This window comes from Podarcis gaigeae, assembly GCF_964106915.1.
Source record: "Podarcis gaigeae genome assembly, chromosome: 2".
NCBI classification, from domain to species: domain Eukaryota; kingdom Metazoa; phylum Chordata; class Lepidosauria; order Squamata; family Lacertidae; genus Podarcis; species Podarcis gaigeae.
In genome coordinates, this window is record NC_139679.1 from 116,562,583 (window position 1) to 116,581,614 (window position 19,032).

At 44.1% G+C, this 19,032-nt stretch overlaps 2 protein-coding genes across 3 annotated transcripts in view; one reads left to right on the plus strand and one right to left on the minus strand.

The window, feature by feature from the left end:
- Positions 1-205: 205 nt before the first annotated feature.
- LOC310837698 (tripartite motif-containing protein 10-like) lies at positions 206-16,043 on the minus strand. 2 transcript variants are annotated; one of them, XM_083724692.1, is made up of 9 exons: positions 15,991-16,043; positions 14,454-14,550; positions 13,391-13,848; positions 9,860-9,955; positions 7,096-7,326; positions 6,081-6,103; positions 4,068-4,186; positions 3,223-3,255; positions 206-900 (listed from the first exon to the last, which is right to left on the minus strand). In XM_083724692.1, exons 3-9 carry the CDS (start codon positions 13,805-13,807, stop codon positions 386-388), a joined length of 1,434 nt encoding a protein of 477 aa, XP_083580818.1. In that variant the 5' UTR covers positions 13,808-13,848; positions 14,454-14,550; positions 15,991-16,043; the 3' UTR covers positions 206-385. The 2 variants fall into 2 exon arrangements, with proteins under 2 accessions (XP_083580818.1, XP_083580819.1); XM_083724693.1 differs by lacking the exon at positions 9,860-9,955.
- A 1,180-nt stretch (positions 16,044-17,223) lies between these two features.
- Positions 17,224-19,032, plus strand: part of LOC310835838 (uncharacterized protein) — a 32,585-nt gene continuing 30,776 nt past the window's right edge. Inside the window, 2 exon segments of the mRNA XM_083720821.1 lie at positions 17,224-17,882; positions 18,787-18,882. Coding sequence (XP_083576947.1) covers positions 17,457-17,882; positions 18,787-18,882 — 522 coding nt within the window. The 5' untranslated portion in view covers positions 17,224-17,456.

A 19,032-nucleotide genomic window follows, 5' to 3' on the forward strand; every position in this document is an offset into this window, starting at 1 on the left:
TGCCCCCCTCCCACGAACGTAGCTGCTTTTCATTTCAGGGTTGCTACTTGGGTTCAAGGCTTCCACATTTCTAAATTATGCACTAGGAAGATGTGGGCTTTTTCTTTGGGGTGATGTGAGAAATTTGAAAAAAGTACCTCAGTGATAAGGGCAAGTGCTCAATAATTTGTTGTTATCATTAAATAATGTGTGAGTATTTATTGGGGGGGGGGAAACCAACTAAATAAGTTCTCATTAGGTTTTCCATTCATACATACAGTGGGGAAAGAAAGGTCGTTTCTTTGTTCAGGTATCTCACTTTGGTTAGAGAGGGGAGAGAGGTCTGTGGCTCTTGAGATGATGTTGGATTTCAACTCCTATCATCCCCAACTTCAACTGGGCCTCTTCAGGAGATCCTGAGGTGGGTTTTATTTCCCCACAGATAAAAGAAAGGGAGGAGGGTTTCTCCGGAAAAAGAGCCTCCTACAAATGTGTAGAGTTCAGCTCCTGAGGCAGCATCAAAAAAAGACACACGTTCCCCTTCATAGTCCAGAGTTACCCGGATCCTCCTGGGCTCCTCACTCAGGGAGAGATGGGAAACAGGGGAGGTGCAGGCCAGGTACTCATCTCCCCTCTTCCCCACAGCCCAGATCCCTCCCTCAGGACAAAAGGCAAAGTTGTCCTTTCTCCTCACAGACTCCCTAGCGATCCCCACAACCCATTCTCCCTCACTTCCCACAGTGACTTCCCAGAAATGTCTGCCTGCTGTGAATCCCTCACGTCCCAGCACACAAGGCCCGTTGCTGAACCTCTCAGGATTGTTAGGCAGGCGTGGCTTTTTGCCTCCCCTTCTCACGCTTTTTTGATCCTCGGACAGGATGAGCCTGGCATGGGCTGTGTCTGGATCCAGAGTGACATTTGCTGTTGAGGGAAGATAAGGAAAAGAGAAGAGATGCAGAATAGCCGAGAGTCAGAGATGGACATCCTGATCTAATAAACCCCTCTCAAAGAAATGGGACCTCTTTGCATCACATGCAGGATTGAGACTCTCCCCCCTTCTTTCAGACTCTTATCAGAATAAATATACAGTGGCACCTCAGGTTAAGTACTTAATTCGTTTCAGAGGTCCGTTCTTAACCTGAAACTGTTCTTAACCTGAAGCACCACTTTAGCTAATGGGGCCTCCTGCTGCCGCAGCACCGCCAGAGCACAATTTCTGTTCTCATCCTGAAGTAAAGTTCTTAACCCGAGGTGCTATTTCTGGGTTAGCAGAGTCTGTAACCTGAAGCGTATGTAACCCAAGTTGGCTTTTAAATCAGGATTGGGCCCCTGCTGTCAATTCAGGCATCTTCCGAGAAGCAAAACCACCCAGTAAACCTTTATTCAGCTCTAAGTGAAGAAGAAGGAGAAAGGGATTGGAAGGAGCAGGGGAGGAAGGAATTTGCCCTCATCTGACACTCTCTGTGAGAAATGGTCATTTGGGGTTTCAGGGATGTGAGGAATGAGAGCACCCCAGTTGAGGTAAGGAGAGAACAACCACAAAATCTTTAATGCCCTCACTAAGGTTTACCTTTAAGGTTACTGTTGTGTATTGAGTCAAAGGATTTTATATCTGTATTATTATTGTCTGTATTTGCATTAGGGTAAAGTAACTGCCTTTTGGTTCCAGAGGGTACAGCTACTATTGGTTCATTTAAGCTGCTGTATTTGGATCCTCTGTCTTATTGGTTGCCTCCAAAAGGCAGGACTGTGATTGCCTGGTATTGTTCCCTCCAAAATGTATCCTTTCTAGCTAGTTCCCTGTCCCTATAAATGTAGCTCTCCCCTCCTCAAGTTTCAGTCTTGTTGCTTAAATAAAGAAGTGTCACTAGAGAACTGTCTCCAGCATGTTATGTCAAGAGAGCTGAAATCACAAACCCCACGTCACAACAGTTACCATTACAGTGGTACTTTGGTTCTCGAACTTAATCCATTCTGGGAGTCCATTCAACTCCCGAAACCTGCAGTCAAGCAGAAGCTGCATTGGATGTCCAGCTTCCAAAAAATGTTTGCAAACTGGAACACTTACTTCCGAGTTTGTAGTTTTCAGGAGCCAATTTGTTCAGCAGCTAAGCCGTTCAAAGAACCAAGGTACCACTGTACCTATTTCTGCTTCAGTTGGAGGTAGGACTAATTCTGGCTCAAGGGTCACATTTCAATCTGGGAAAGAAGCAAAATTAAGCAACCAAGAAGATTTTCTTGTCTTGTGAACTTCTGAACTTTCCTTCCATGTTTTTTTCTTACAAACATGATACCACTTCGTGCACATTTGCTATCTTGAAGCCTGCCAAAGTCTCCCTGGGTTTGACAGTTGTTGTTTTAAAGCTCAGATATTGTACTGAAAGCACACCTGCATTTGTATTTCCGCATGCCTTGAAACAAGCTGTGCCTAAACTGGATCTGCCAGTTTGTAGCTTATCTATTGAAACTTGGCTGTGGTGGGTGCCTATTGGCTAGTGCCAATATCATCACACACATATCCTCCTCCTCCTCCCACCCCCAGAGCAGTTTGGAAACTATTCTTCAATATTTGTATAAATAATAATAATAATTGGTAAACTATGAACATATATGTATAAAAGCAAATGCATGATTTTGCTCTCAGTACTTAGCATATTTGCATACAGGTGGAGCACCCAGCAAAATGTCATCCTGAATGAAACTGTGCACAGGGACAGAATGCAAAGTTGTGACTGCAAAGAGATTACAAAAAGGAGCTGAAGACATTTTATTGTGATGACTGTAATTTTAGATGCTGCTGCTCCCTGATTTTAGTTATGATGACTGCATTGAACCAAAAAAGAGACACTGAAGAGCTCCAGAAACTGAGTGAATGGGTGGTAAAATGGCAAATGCAATTCAACGAAAGTGATGCATGAAACCTTGGGCTCATAGTAGACAGATTGATGAAGATGTTGACCCAGTGTGCAGAAAAAAGCAATTTCCACGCTAGGTTTCAGATGGTTTTTTGTTTTACAATCAAGCAGTGTATAAACTTTATGAAGTGAAATGAAATGAAATAAATAAAACAAAATAAAATAAACCCATCCTCTGGTCATTCAATGTACATATGAAGAACTCAAATGCTGCTATAAGGCTATTAACCTATTGATGGTTCCAAAGTCTAAAGAAAAGATTATCTAACCCCCAAAGAAATACCAGTGCCCCTCCCTCCTGTGCATTTGGTCTCCACTGGAAATTTACCTTTGTGAAACTGTAGTTTGAATAACACAGCATCTGAAGAAGAAGAAATATATCAAGTTTAAACACTGCACTGCTATACCTCAATAAACTATTGATAGAAAAGCAACACATAATCTGTTGTATCCTTATTTCAAGTGGTAGAACAAAGGATTAACAATTTAAGAAGAAAACTGTAAAACTCAGCAATGTTAAACGAGACTTCAAAACAGCAGAATAAAAATATCCCACATTAAATCTGATTGTCTTTGAATGTTCTCCCTGAAATTGGGGTCCATAACAGAGGGTAGCCCAAGCAATAGCAATCCTGTAACAGGATGCAGGGGGGAGATGGAGGCAGCCTTAGTGGTAGGGGGAATTATTAAAGCCAGAATTGTTAAACACCATGAGAAACTAAGCTTGCTGAGGAAAGACTGGCAGAGCTCTCATTCCAAAGGAATTGTAAACAGATGCACAATAGAAGGGGGAAATCCTGCCTTAATATACAGCCTAGTGTGGGTTTTCTTTATTTGTGGTAGTCACAATTTCTTATACCCCATAATTTTTTTCTCAGGAAAATCCAATGATGGCTGGACCACCAAGAGCAGGCACCCCCAAACTTGGCCCTTCAGATGTTTTGGGACTACAACTCCCATCATCCCTAACTAGCAGGACCAGTGGTCAGGGATGATGGGAATTGTAGTCCCAGAACATCTGGAGGGCCGAGTTTGGGGATGCCTGACCACGAGTATGATGGTCCTACCCCTGTCTACAGCAAGAGCAAAATACAATACAGTAAGCGCCTGGCAAGCTCTATGTTGGTCTAATACAATGCTGAGCATAAACTCCTTGCAGCCATTCTTCAATACCTTTGAACTGCTTTATCACGTCCTGCAGATGGAGATTCACATCACAAAATCTGGAGGTCTTCCATTTTAGCTTTAGAGGGAAAGCCAGTAGATTCTGCAGTCTCTCTCTTCTCTCATACCTGATGAAGAAGAATGTTAAACTTTCAAAGCCATAATTCCTAGTAAAGGAAAAGAAAAAAGAGGAGGAAGAAAATGGTAAAAAGCCTAGAGGGACAGGAAGGTGCAGAGGAAGAGATTTCCCCTTACTACAGACTTCACAGCCAGACACTGGAGGGCCAGAATAGCTACCCCAGGCCTCCCCCCACGTACATCTATTCAACACCATCAGGTAATATTGTAATTCTCAGTTTCTCTGCCCCAACTTCACTTCATTGATTTCCACAAGAAAGCGGCACGAATTATCCTGAGTGCGATGACATTACAACACACATTTCCTTTCTCTAGGTGTCACCAGTGAAGGTGTGGAGAAGAAAAAGATGGCTGCTGTGACCTTTAATCTGAACTTGAGTGGTACATGGGGGTTTGCTGGAGTGTGACTGAACTGGTATATCTTGAGAGGAACAACTTAAACACTGGTTGCTCCAAAGAATGTAACTTTCTCCTGTTGTGTGGCAGTATAGAGTAGCCACTTTCTTAGCAAGACTTGAGCAAGGTTAAAATATTTGTTTCTTGAGGCTGTGGTATCATGGTTGGACAACTTAGATTACTTTTGCTCTAGCACCAGATGGTCTCAGAGGCTGAGGTAGTTCTTCCACAGATGTACAACAAAATCAAATTTTCCAGTAGGGAAGGAATTCCAAAGAGCTCTATGCAAGGGGTAACAAGGAGAAACTGAGGGGCATCCTCCAGGACCCTCGCCCACAGAGACCCTGGTGTGTCTCCAAGCCTTGTTCTATCTCTCGTACAAGAGTATTCAGTGAAAGAGTTTTAAGTATAGCAGGTGAAAAAGCCCTCATGAGAAACGGCTTCCTGCCCTCTCTGGCAAATGCTGCCATGCCGAGGCAGTGGTAGTCAAGGTCTGTCATGGAAGCAGAGCAGTTCATGGGCCCTCTCCATGCCTGGTGTGGTCAAGGGTATGCCTCTGAGGTGCCGTTCCCCGTGTCCTTGGCTGTGACACATTGCAGGTGGGGAGAAGGTGACGACGTGAGACAGGCAGGGAGCCAAGGCCAACCAGAATTAAGCCTTCCTACTGCTGAGGTGCTAGCTCAGGAAGATGGGAACCACTCACTCCAGCACCTGCTGCCTGAGGCCTTTGTTCCATTGCTCAAAACAAAATCCAACTTTGCCTTCCTTATGGCTTTTGAAGAGCAAGTCAGTGAATACAACATCCAACAGGAGCCTCCAGCAATGTGTGGTTGGGGGAGGGAGGATGCAGTGTTTTGGTCCTTATTCTTGGGTTGAGAAAAGGAGTGCTACAAGTTCGAAAGAGAGGCCCCTATGTGCGCCAGTGAAATGATACAGAGGGTGGAGTCCTACTGTCTCTTTGTTGGGCGCTGGAGGGCCATGTTTTTCGTCCTTCTAGACTTTCCCTAGCCTTACTGTTATGCCTACTGGTGTGGTTGCTTGAGAGCGAACAGGCAGGATCCCCACTGGCCTTTTCAAAGGCTTTATTATTGGTGCAAAAACATTTACAGTGCAGAATGTCTCAATTCCATGTCTTGCTCAGTCACTAGCAGAATCTGAGAGTGGGTGGTCCTTAAACATTCCCCAGCAGAGTAGTCTCTTGACCCCCATCCGACGCCTCCCCTCTCTGCGCGTAAACCTACTGCGCAGAGAGGATGTGGGTAAAGGGGGACCTGCCTCCCCCCCCCTGCTTTGCTCATGCACGGTGTCTTGGCTCCCTCTTGCATCCTCCGAGCCCTGCATCTCTTCCCCACAGAGGAACTGCTGCTTCCCACGATCTTTGGAGGCTCCCTGTAACCCAGCTGCCCTTCCACCTCTCGCCTCTGAGCTGATGGCAGTTCCCTGACACTTACAGAGTGATGCTAACGGAAATGAGCAGGATCCACTCACCTCTGCAAGGTGCTTCTCACATCCTAGAGGGGGAAAGAGAAAGGAATTCACTGCACACCACAGGCCACATTATGAAACCCCTTCAGCCCTGGGATGGATGGACTCTGTCCCTCTGGTGTCAGTCTGCCTATCACACAAAAATGTTCATGGTTGGGGAGGGGGGAGTGAGCCCCCTTGACCCTTACAATGTAACGGAGGTACAGAAGCCCTTTCATGCCCAAGCTGGTGGCTGACAGGGGTGGAAATCGTTGTTTGGTGGCTGATGAGGCAGGGCTCCGGGCTCACAGACTCCATCATGAGACATCCTCGATCTACAACTGCTTAACGCTGCAGATTCCCCTTAAATCAGATCAATCTGGACAATCGGATCAAAGTGAAGGGGCACCCTTGTTGGCAAAATGTCAGCAAAGCTGCAGGAGATTGATTGAACGTGGCGTGAAGGTCAAAAAGATGGATTAACTTTGTTGCATGCACTTGCAAAGTTGTTTGATTAAAGGGAAAGGACAGAGCTGTGTTATTGCAAAGGTTCCCCGGGGACCACTCTGTTCTCACCCCCAGACCTGTGGATAAGACTCTAGAATGGAGAATATGGGTTACAACTGGATATGAGAAAGCATCTGCGTGGAATAAGAATGTTACTTTTGTTAATTAAAGCTGTTGATGTACTTTGCAAAGGAAAATGAGCCTGAACCTGGCAACACGAAGGACAGAATGTGATGTGTATGATTCTGGCTGAATAGGGGGGCGGGGCGAGGAATGTATTACAAAATGTTAAAGCTTCATGGGTATAAGTTTCATTTTCCCCTCAGTACTTGGCATGCTCCGTTGGCGCTGCCCTGTGACAGGGTCTTTTTAGTGCTGGTTCCCTAGTTGTGGAAGGCCCTCCCTAGGGAGGTGCATCTGCCTTCATCAGCTGAGTCCCTTTACTACTTGTATAGATGCAAGAGGGACATAAAGGTTTGGAGAAAGCCTTTTCCCCAAGTTGAACCTTGTGCTGTTCATGCCGCCGTTTTACCTGCAGGAGTTCACTTGCTGCCTGCTGACTCTTGTCTTCCATCTCCTGGATAAGCTTTTTAAGAGAGGAGAGTTCCCTGGAGAGTCTGGCCAGCTGCTCATCTCTTCTCCCTTCAATCTCCTTCTCCACTTCTTCGATCTGATTCAGCAGGTGTACTTCTTGTTCTTCAAGAAACCGGTACAGTTTTCTGAACTTCTCCACTATCTTCTGCCTCTCGATTTCTGTTAATTTCTGAAAGAAGCAGGAAGGAAGAGAATAAGAGTCTCGAATATGGTCTCAGTCTTTACAACGTCAGGAGGAGAGTTATGAAAATTCCACTGGGAGGACACTTCCTTTTTTCAAAGACATGAAACCAGTGCTCAGGGCTTATCCACATTTCCTATTAAATTTGGGTTTTCTCTGGACATTTGCTTCAATTTAGCAGCAAGCGGCAGTTTTCACTGGGAAGGTGTGGGGAAAGGGGAAACCTGCTTGGACTCATGCTTTCTAGGCTCAGGACAAGTGGAAGTGTGGACAAGCCCTCAGTTGATAAGGAAGTCCTCTTCTTCAGGTTTTAAAGTAAACACAGTAGGGAGGCAGCAGGGTTGAACACACTAGCTCTGCCGTATCCCTTGCCATTTCTGTTGCCATCCACCTTGTGGAAGCAATGGGTTTTTTTTCTATCTATGGACGTTCCTGGTACAATTCTGAACTTGGCATAATTTGCTTTCTACGTTGTTCAGAGAGTTTCCATGGACATAAAACAGTCCTCACTTCACACTGGCTACTAAGCCTCTTGGGATTGCCAATCAGAAGTTCCGTGCAACAGGGTGAGCTCCCATTGCTCTGTCCCAGCTCCTGCCAACCTAGCAGTTCAAAAGCACACCAGTGCAAGTAGATAAATAGGTACCACTGTGGCAGGAAGTTAAATGACATTTTTGTATGCTCTGGTTTCTGTCACGGTGTCCCATTCCACCAGAAGCGGTTTACTCATGCTGGCCACATGACCCGGAAAACTGTCTGTGGGCAAACGCCGGCTCCCACGGCCTGAAAGTGAGATGAGTGCCCAAACCCCATAGTCGCCTTTGACTGGACTTAACTGTCCAGGGGTCCTTTACCTTTACCTTTCTTTCATGACTAGTAAATGACTAGAAACAGAGGAGAAGTGGGGCGGATCTAGCCTGTACATCCCCAGCACTGCTCTGTTTACTTTAAAGTCTTGAGTCGACTTGAGCTTCCTAAAGATTAAAGATAGTGCACATTTAGAAAGACATTTCTTTTAGAATCTGTAAGGCAAATCAGAAGGTTGCAACTAATTTATGTTCTGTGTATCTGAGCTGCCTCATGGGGAAGAGTTTCAGTTCAGCTTGGCTTCAAATGCAAAATTACCTCATTAGCAGTTTCTGGGGAAAAACATGCAGAGAGAAACTCAGCAATTTTTTGAAATTCACATTTCTTTGAATTTCGAAATGCAGTTCTTCAGCCAAGTAATAACTACAGAAATGCATATACTAAGGTAGGATATTACAAGTTGTTGACATGGAATTTGAATAGAACTTTCTATCTCCTGGGAAACTGCAGAAATGGAACACTATTTTGACTACAGAAGCTGACATACTAAAGAAGACAATAGACTTATCTATTGAAAAATGGAAGGGACTTGGCATTATGTTTCCTTCCTGAATAACAGAGCCTCTGCAGCTGAATTTGAAGCTTTTGGAATTAGAACATTTGTGCAGGAAAACAGGAAAAGAAAAAAAAAGGAAAGGAAAGAGATCAACAAGAACAACAAGAATAACAAGAATTGGATAAAGTTGGAAGAGGGAACATTTGGGACATCCAGATTTGAAAGGTTTAAAGAAATAAAATTGGAGTTTTTACTCCTAATGTATAAAAATCTGGATGGAAAAAATGGGCCTTTTTGAGACAGACTCCTTCCAAGATTGGACATTCGAAATTAAAGATGACTGGTAAAGGACTATGGCTTAAATAATTGTGGGAGCTCCAGGAAGACATCAGATGTTGATAAATTTTGGGAACGCAACCGGGAAAAGGGGGAGGGAAATTTGGAATCCAAAGGGTGTTAAACTACATTTTATTTCATTATATTTTAATTTGTAATGTATGTTAAAGGGGGGAACGCGTGGAAGGGAACAGGTCGATTTTAGGATATGGAAAATATTTTTAAATTGGGTCAATGACAATAAGTTCAAAATTTGGGATAAGAAATTGCTGAATTTATAAGTAAGAATTGGAATACAAGAGGGGGAGGGGAGGGGAAGTCCTGGAAAGATGTTATGGAAAACAAGATTTTAAATTTGGATGTTTTTTTTTTTTATTTTGTTGTAATTGGAAACTTTTAATAAATATTATTTTAAAAAAAAAAGAAATGCATATACTAAGGTAAAGTGTGCCTTAAAATGCATTTATTAAGGCATAGAAAAAGTAATAATATTAGGGGAAATTGCTTTGAAAAAAATGTGTATACTAGGCAAAATTGCATGCAACTACTACTACTATTATTTTCTTATACCCCACCCATCTGACTGAGTTGCCCCGGCCACTCTGTGTGGCTTCCAGCAAAAATATGGGGCAGGGGGGGGAGGAGACCACATCAAACATGAAAAGCTGCCTTCAGATGTCTACAAAAAGTTATATAATTATATAACTCTTTATAAAGCTATATATAGTTGTTTAAAACATGTTAGCAAAAATTGCACTAAGATGCTGATTGATTTTCATGAGGACTTTAAAAAAAATAATAACTACTCCTAGTGACACTTACAAGGAGATCTTGGCTTTCTTTTTCTGTGTCAGCTTGACAGGCCAGAATTGTTTCTCTCTCTTTCCTCAGAATCTCCAGATGGCTGCAGATCAGTCCCTAAAGAGGAAACGAAAGCTCAGATTGTGATTGCGACTGAGAGTAGCATCTGCAAAGGCTCTTGTTGTTGTTTAGTCATTTAGTCATGTCCGACTCTTCATGACCCCATGGACTAGAGCACGCCAGGCACGCCTGTCTTCCACTGCCTCCCGCAGTTTGGTCAAACTCATGCTGGTAGCTTCAAGAACACTGTCCAACCATCTCGTCCTCTGTTGTCCCCTTCTCTTTGTGCCCTCCATCTTTCCCAACATCAGGGTCTTTTCTAGGGAGTCTTCTCTTCTCACGAGGTGGCCAAAGTATTGGAGCCTCAGCTTCATGATCTGTCCTTCCTGTGAGCACTCAGGGCTGATTTCCTTAAGAATGGAGAGGTTTGATCTTCTTGCAGTCCATGGGACTCTCAAGAGTCTCCTCCAGCACCATAAAAGCACACTTTTTAATGAGAACTAAGAACTGTGTCTCCTCACCCTGATCTAACCCCTGATCCCCAGTTGCTGCTATGTTGTGGAGAAAAGGTTTTCATTTGAAGGGTCAGAAGTAAATACAGCAGTGACTCTCCAGTGTGGTAGAGTATTTGCTTTTGAATACTGGAAACCTCAGGAGGGGGCAGTGCTGTTGTGCTCCGGTTCCACCTAATGGCTTCCCAGAAGGGTTACCTAGCTGTCTGACCATGATAAGAGGATGCTGGTCTAGATGGGCCTTTGACTTGACCCAGCCTGGCTCTCCTTTTATTATGGTGCTTGATCTGGAAGGATATGAAACTTGAGGTTTTGGAGGTTTCATCCAGTATGTGTTAGCTTTTGGAAAGTCCTGGATTAAATGCCAATGGCCTCACTGCTAATCTTAAATGAGATTATTTACTAACACATCTGCATCCAGCATAGTTTTGTATTTTTAAGAAATTTGAGTGCTGTCTTCTCTCCGCGCCAGCTGGTGGCTGGTATCTGACTGTTTAGTAGCATATTTTTCTTTCTTTTTTTTTTAAAAACATTGTCACCTAGTGTAGGGATGATCGCGGAGTGGGGAGCATAGGCGCCGACTCCATGGGGCCTGAGGGGGCCCGAGCCCCCTCAAAAATTCATTTGGGGGGGCTCCGCCCCCCCCAATAATTTAAGAAAATTATTACCGTAAATTTCGCTCTATAACACGCAGATTTTTTCTCCTAAAAAGTAAGGGGAAATGTCTGTGCGTGTTATTGAGCGAATGTGTGGTCCCTGGAGCTGACTCGCCGGAGCGCAGGGGCAAAAATAGGCAAAAATCAGGCAAAAATAAGATCGGGTGGGCGGAGGGAAGGCGGAAGCTGCTGCTTTCCTGCATTCTGCCTCAGGGTCTTACTGCCCACCCGCTTCTGTTGCTGCGTTTGCTCAAACTCAACAAAGAGCAGGGAATCCCCTGCCCTCCTGGCAAGCAGAGGGTTAAGGAAAGGATCGAGTCCTTCCTTCTAATTCTTTCCTAGTCACACTGCGTGCAGGCTCCAGCCCACCACCTCCTCCTCTCCGTGCTCTAGGGACTCGCAGGTGGGAGAGAGAGGGGGGGCTAGCTTGGGGGGGACTTTTGCCTTCCTTTCCTCCCCCCCACCCCGTTAAACTCCTCCCCTGCATTCTTAGCCAGCTGCTTCTCCGCACACCCCTCTTGTGCTTCTTGTCCCTTCTGTGTTTTTCGTTCCCTCCCCATTTAAAACGTGGTGACAAAGCACGGATCCACATGGATCCACAGGATCTTTGCACTGGGTCACCCCAAATTCACCATCAGATAACATAGCATGTCCATGGCTACAGCCTGCACCAAAAAAATCACGCACCCACTGTGGCCTGGGGCCACAATGGTGCAAAAACGTGGTTACAAAGCACGGATCCACATGGATCCTCAGGATTTTTGCACTGGGTCACCCCAAATTCACCATCAGATCACATAGCATGTTCATGGCTACATCTTGCACCAAAAAAATCACGCACCCACTGTTGCCTAGGGTCACAGTGGTGCAAAAACTTGGTTACAAAGCACGGATCCACATGGATCCTCAGGATTTTTGCATTGGACTACTCCAAACTCACTGTCAGATATTAAAAATCTTTATAAAATAGAGAATTAAATACATACAGAATGTTAAATTTTCAGTCTCGAAATATTAGTACTAGTTTAGTACTGTATTTCTATATTACTATAGTACTGTATTAGTTATTTTCAAATACTTAAATATTTTTAGGGTGTAAGACCCAATTAAAGCCCGTTATTTACATACAGTATTACAGTATTTACATACAGTATTAGGCATACTGTATTAACTTTATTAACTGTATTAAAGCATTAACTTTGAGATATTATTTTTATTTAATGAACCCTCAGCCTTATTCAAAGTAAGCTTAAATTAGCTATTTCACTTATTAATCAAAGTGCTATTACTGTGCGACAGCAATATTTTATGTTTTATTCTTTTAATGATAGTTTAGGATTTATTTAAATATCATTTCAGTCTTTTCAGAGCTATATATTCACTGCTCTGTAATAGTCTATAAGCATAATTGTTACTGTAAATTAAATTAGCTTTTTACGAAAAAGCCAAAAAGTGTTTCAGGCTTGTCGAGTTTCCCGGAGTGTGGAGTTATAGAGAGTCGAGTTTTCGGGGTTCTAATGTTAATCATATGACTCTAAAATACTTTTAAAAAACTTTAAAACTCACTAATTTTCATCTAAAATTTAGAAAACTTCCCGGGGCAGGACCCCGGTATGGGCCCCCCCAATATTTTTTATAAGTCGGCGCCCCTGGTGGGGAGTGGGGTCCGGAGGGAGCACACTCCCTGCCCGCAGGCAGCCTCAGCCTGCCTACACCCGTGACCTTGGGGTGCGGAACACACACACCCCTCACAGACAAAGCCACGGCTGTCTGAACATCGTTGCCTCTGTTTAACCTTTTGTGGTCTCAGTAGTCTGCAGTGTCCTGTCTGTAACCTTTGTCTCTGAGACCTTTTGTCTCCTTTGTCATACACTGTGCAAGGGGAAAATGATGCGGTGGAAACAGGTCCCAAAATAACTTTGTACCACCCCACGATCTCGGGACCGGAAGATGTATAAAAGTCACAGCCCAAAATGTATCTGCCTGGTTTGCATATTTGTCTCAATAAAAGGAGGCTCCATAGGGCTGGCCAGCAGCTTGCATGCAGCTCACCTGTGCGCAGCTCACCTGCTTTATCAACTCCTGCCTCATGTCCATCACTTCAACCTAGCTCAGGATTAAGGTTTTTAATATTTTACAGCATTTTATATTTTATTGGTGGTGGGGTTCTCCTTAAAACTTACAGTTGTTCTGTGTGTTTCCAAGCTGTTTAACTGTACACAATAACATATCTAATTGCCACGGGAATTGCTTTCCAGCCACATTGCAATATTTCACAAAAAATTGAAAGGACTGCATTACTAAGGGTCAAGATAATTTCCTACCTTGTATTCCTGGGCAGCCTCTTCCTCAAGCACCACAGTGTGTGATTTGTGTTCTGGGGATCGTTCACAAGACACACAAACCAATTTTTCATCTTCTTTGCAGAACAGTTCAAGGTACTTCTTGTGTTTCACACACATATCCTTTCCCCCTTTATTTAACTTCAGGAGTTTAATTTTTTCTACTATACTTGCCAGCTGCCAATTGGGGCGGAAACTCCCTCTCTGCATTTGGGCTCTGCAGATGGGACACTCCAAATGCCCCATAGCCTGTTCTTCCCGTATCCTGCAATAATTGGTGACGCAGCCCTGACAATAGTTGTGTCCACAGTCCAAAGTCACTGGATCTGTGAGGTAGTCCTTGCAGATGGGGCACAAGGCGTCCTGGTCCATGTCCACAGATGGTGATGCTGAGGCCATAGTGGGTGAAGAGTTTGCGGCTTTGTTGATAGAAAGGGAAGCTGTAATATGACAAAGTAAAGAGAAGCAGCTTGAGCAGGGCAGAAACCTGCAAAAACCACTGGGCAATAAAGATTTCCAAATCTCTCTTGTGGGAGTGAGTGTGGCTCACTGTGGCTGAAATAAGAATATTGAGAGGTCCCTTCAAGGGGTTCACCTTCTTAAGGAAGACTGGACCTTCGGAGAGAGCGCACCTTTTAAGGCTCAAACCGGCCAGGAAATGAACAGAGACCAGACCAGGATATATGAAAGCAAAGCGGCTATAAGCCTGATCTTTATTAAAGCTGTTGCAACAGGGTGCTCCCCCACACGCAGGAGAGAGGAGGAGGACCCAGGACAAAGGTGTGCAAGCCCTTATATGGACTTTGAAATTGCCTACCCTGTAGCTCAAGACCACCCCCAGAAAGATCATACATACATCACAGAAGGGGTGTAGCCCAAGACCACCCCTCAATACATCATACGTACATCAGAGAAGGGGTGTAGCCCAAGACCACCCTTTGCTTGACACTAAAATGGCGCAAATATATGTCGGATTTGTTTGTTTTCTGAAAATGTCCCTATATGGTCTCAAGCAAAGTGCACGATGCTGGCACTCTAAACTCACTGTGAAAGCAGAGAGCAACTGAAAAACAAAGAACAGGAAACCAGTAAAGTCACATCTGTCCCCTGTCTTCCGTGAGACTTCCAACAGCCTGGGATCTCTGGAATACAAAACAAGTCTTGTGACTCCAAAGCACTGCACAGTGGCACAAACAGAAACTAACAATATAGGCACCAGTCAAGCCTCTCAGAAAACTGCCAGGGGGCTGGGAGCATCTGTGGAGGAAGTGATTTTCATCAAGACTGCTGGAGAAGGAAAGGAAACGGTTGGTCCCAGCGAACATTTTACCAACCCTGACCAGTATTTCCTAGCATGAGACATTTTTAGCATCCTGTCTAGCCTGGCCTTTTGCTTCAAACAGAGACTGGGGTCCAATTGTAAAACACTCACCCCTCAACTAGCCGTCTCTTGTGAACAGGGATCTGGGTTGATGAACAAGAGGTTCTGAAGTTTTTGCTTCCTCCTGGTCACTTCCTGTTCCCACGCACTTTATTTCTGAGGGGACACAGGTTATTTTATGTTACAGATGTAACCACAACTAGAGTTTACACTCTGCTCCTGGATGAGCTTGATTCCCGTCACTGTTGGGGCCATTCATTTTCAGAAAACTGTCTTCCTGAGTTTCTTCATGCAAGATGAAACTCTCGCTGTGAAGCTGGATTGTTCACACAGGTGCAAAGATCAGACAGCAAAGTCATGGACGTTCGCAGCACTTTATGTGAGTGCGAGTAAGAGAGAGTTTTGGTTTTGATCTGCTGAGAAGATGCAAGCGGATCTTCCGCTGTGGGGATCCACAGCAGTCTCTGTAAATAGCAACCATTAAGCAAAACGACAGGCAATAAAGCAATCTGCTTAGACAACTGTGTGTTGCTCATCGATCCAGACTCAGGTCCGATTGCCTCACTCTTAGCTGCAAACTGTATTTCACCTCTGCTCAAAATCTGGTCGGAAGTGTGCCAGGCAAATCTGTTTATGGCAGCCTTCACACCATAAACACCAACAGTCACCCTGCAGGATGGTGTGTCCTGCAAGTGTAACACCCATTTCCTCTCTGCCCTTTCAGCTGCATGTCTGACAGGGTGGGCGAGAATGCAAATACACCTCATGCTTCCCTTTTTCTCTTTTTCAAAGCACATCGTCAAATTTTACAAAGCCCAGCTTTGGTGAAAGCTTCTCTTTGTCAGTAAGAAGAAATGAGACAGAAAGTCTCTGTTAATAGATCTATATTAGGTGAGGTGACTGCCTTTGGTGGCAGGATCCACAGGGGCAGCAAATCTGGCCTCCAAGGAATGCATGATTGTGGTACATCCTTGGAGGTCGGATCTGGTACCTCCTCGGCAGCCCCCCATCCCAGGGCCTCCTCTGCAGCGGCCTCTCAGTGAACAGGAGAGGCTGGTGATCTCCTCCCAAACCAAGGCAGGAAATGAGGAGGGGCTTCCTGGGGTTTGGTCCTGGCTGGTGTGATTCAGAGCGGGCCCCTTCCCAACATGTTAAATTGGATGCAGCCATTTCCCACAATTTAATCTAGAAATGTACTGACCTTGGACTGCAGAGCAACGGCATCCACCATGAATTCATTGCAAATGAGAGGAAGTGATGCTTCCCCTTTTCTGGTTTTTTTTTGCAAAATAGTTTCAATTTTGGACGCTGTTTCTCTCCTCCCCCATTTCCTTTCCATTGCTCCGAAGGTTGCCTTTGGTGCTTGAGTTGCGCTGGCTCTCCTTGTGTCACTCACTATGAGATCCGAGGGAAAGCAACATGGATCTCTGCCTGGTCTATAAGAGAAAACCTGTGGGCTTCAGAGAGATGCCCTGCTGGCTACTGTGAGAGAGGTTCCTGGACTGTGGAAATGTAAAGAGAAAGAAGTTCCTTTTTATCATATGTGGTGGTCTTGTAGCAAGTAAGGTTAAAGCTTACTGGGAAATGATATATAATGAATTGAAAAAGATGATTAAAATAACTTTGGGGGGAAACCAGAAGCTTTTCTCTTGGGAATTATAGGGTAAAAACAACCTAAACAGTACATAAACTTATTAATGTATGCTACCACAGCAGCAAGAATGTTACTTGCCCCAAAATGGAAAGAAGTAATCCCAGCGAAAGAAGAATGGATACAAAAACTTATGGAATATGCAGAAATGGCAAAACTTACCAGGAGAATAAAAAAATAAAGGCAACAAGCTTTTTATAAAAGAATGGAAATGGTTTGTGGAGTATGTACAGATAAATTGTTGACAGATAAAAACATTGGCAGGTTGATTGTAATGGCCTGCAGTTTTATAAGAGTATATATTTAAAGTAGTTTGTTTTTGAAGGAGGAAATTAAGTGAATTTGGATATGCAGAAGATATTAAAAATAAAGTTATGGAGCTGCAGAAAGAGGGGGAAAGAAGTCAAATTGGGAAATGTTAATTAAAATGACTGTAAAATTAATGAAATGTATAAAGTTGAAAAGCATAAATAAAAAATAAAAAGAGAGAGAGATTCCTGGACTGGTTGGACTGACTGCTACACAGCTCTGCCCTCGGGGAAGTGGATTGCCTTGAAGCAGAGGCTGTTTCTCCACAATGACAAGAATTTAGTTTAAGTTACAGATAGGTAGCCTTGTTGGTCTGCCATAGTCAAAACAAAATAAAAAAATTCCTTCCAGTAGCACCTTAAAGACCAACTAAGTTAGTTCTTGGTATGAGTTCTTGGAAGGAAGAATTTAGTTTAGTTTAGTTATTTGTAAAAGCATTTATTATTTCAGGACAATGCACAACGATATGTTTAAATCTATGTGTCTATATAGTTCTAATGAAGGGGGGGAGGAGAGAGAGAGAAGCAATCACGGCAATGATGAAGCAATCAAGGCTATTTGAGAAAACATTAAGCAGCTGCAGAGGCGGGTCTGCTTCTTCTTTTTAAAAGAGTCCCATCAGCACCGAGATCCTGCAGGAAGGGAAACGCCCATTGGCTGAAAACGGAGAAAGTGGAAGTTTGCTTTGTTTTTGGCGCGAGGGAGCCATGGCTGCTGCTGGGGGTCCCGTGCAGAGTCTTTGCGATGAAGCCACTTGCTCCATCTGCCTGGACTATTTCAAGGATCCGGTGATGATCCCAGAATGCGGGCACAACTTCTGCCGGTCCTGCGTGATCCAGTGCTGGGGGGAATCGGAGGCAGAGGCTTTCTGCCCTCACTGCAGAGAAACGGTTCAGGAAAGGCGCCTCATGCCAAACTGGCCGTTGCAAAACGTGGTAGAAATAGCCAAGAAGCTCAGTCTTCAAGAGGGGAAGGAGGAAGGAGGAAAAGGAAAGGTTTGTGAGAAGCACCAGGAGCCCCTGAAACTCTTCTGCAAGGAGGACGGAGCCCCCATTTGTCTTGTGTGCGACAGATCCAAAGAGCACGTATGTCACGAGACGATTCCTCTGAAAGAGGCTTCCAAGGAGTACAAGGTAGGAAATCATTCTGGATTTTGGGTTTTTGGGATTCTTCTTGGCAGCTTTTCTGTAACTCTTAGGTTACACGGGATGGAGGGACTTCAATTTTGTGTCAAATTCAGATATACAAAACTCTTCCCCCTCCCCGCCACCAAATTGCAAAATTTGGCTTTCAATATGTGTTTTGCTGCTTTTATTTTTCTACATCACCTTCTCTCTGCTTAGTTGGAAAATACATCTTGCGCACTGCTCCTGTGCTTTGTTTTTGTTTATAAAAACATAGGTGGACATGATACACATCCCCCCAATAAATACTGATTTTATCCAAGTTTCTACACCATTCCTATAATAATATATCAATTTTTTTAAAAAAATCATTAACCATTGCTTATTTATTCTCAATAAAATGAATGAAATTGGAAAAAAATACTAGAATGTTCCAGAGCACTTTGTGATAAAGAGCTAATAGCAAGGCCACCAAGAAGTCAGCTTAACTGTGTGGCATAATGGTTAGTGTTGGACCAGAGTCTGGGACAGGCACAGGCAAATTTGGTCCTCCAGATGTTTTGGGACTACAACTCCCATGATCCCTAGCTAACAGGACCAGTGGTCAGGGATGATGGGAATTGTAGTCCCCAAACATGTGGAGGACCGAGTTTTCCTATGCCTGGCCTGGGAGGACAGGGTTCAAATCCCCACTCAGCCACTCAGTCTCTAGGTGACCTTGGGCCAGTCACCATCTCTTAGCCACAACAGGGTTGTTGTGCGGATAAAATGGGGAGGAAAAGAACTATGGATACCACCTTGAGATTCTTGGAAGATAATGGTGGTGTATCAGTGTGATAAATAAAATAAATAAACAATGAACACTTCTGCTTCTCTGATTCAAACCTGAGCTTTTGGGTTCGTTTCTTTTTAGGGACTGATGTGTAGACGCCTGGAGATTCTGAGGAAAGAGAGAGAAAGAATTCTGGCCTTTCAAGAAGATGTGAAAAAAGAATGTGAGGACCTCCTTGTAAGTGTCACTGTTGTTACTAGTGATGTAAAAATTGGGGTTTGGCTTTTGATCGGTCAGAGAATGGATGGAGGCAGGATCCAATGGAAAACAAGGCAGATATTTTATTTATTTTTTGCAAGAGAGTCCCCCTCCCCTCCTTCCAAGGAC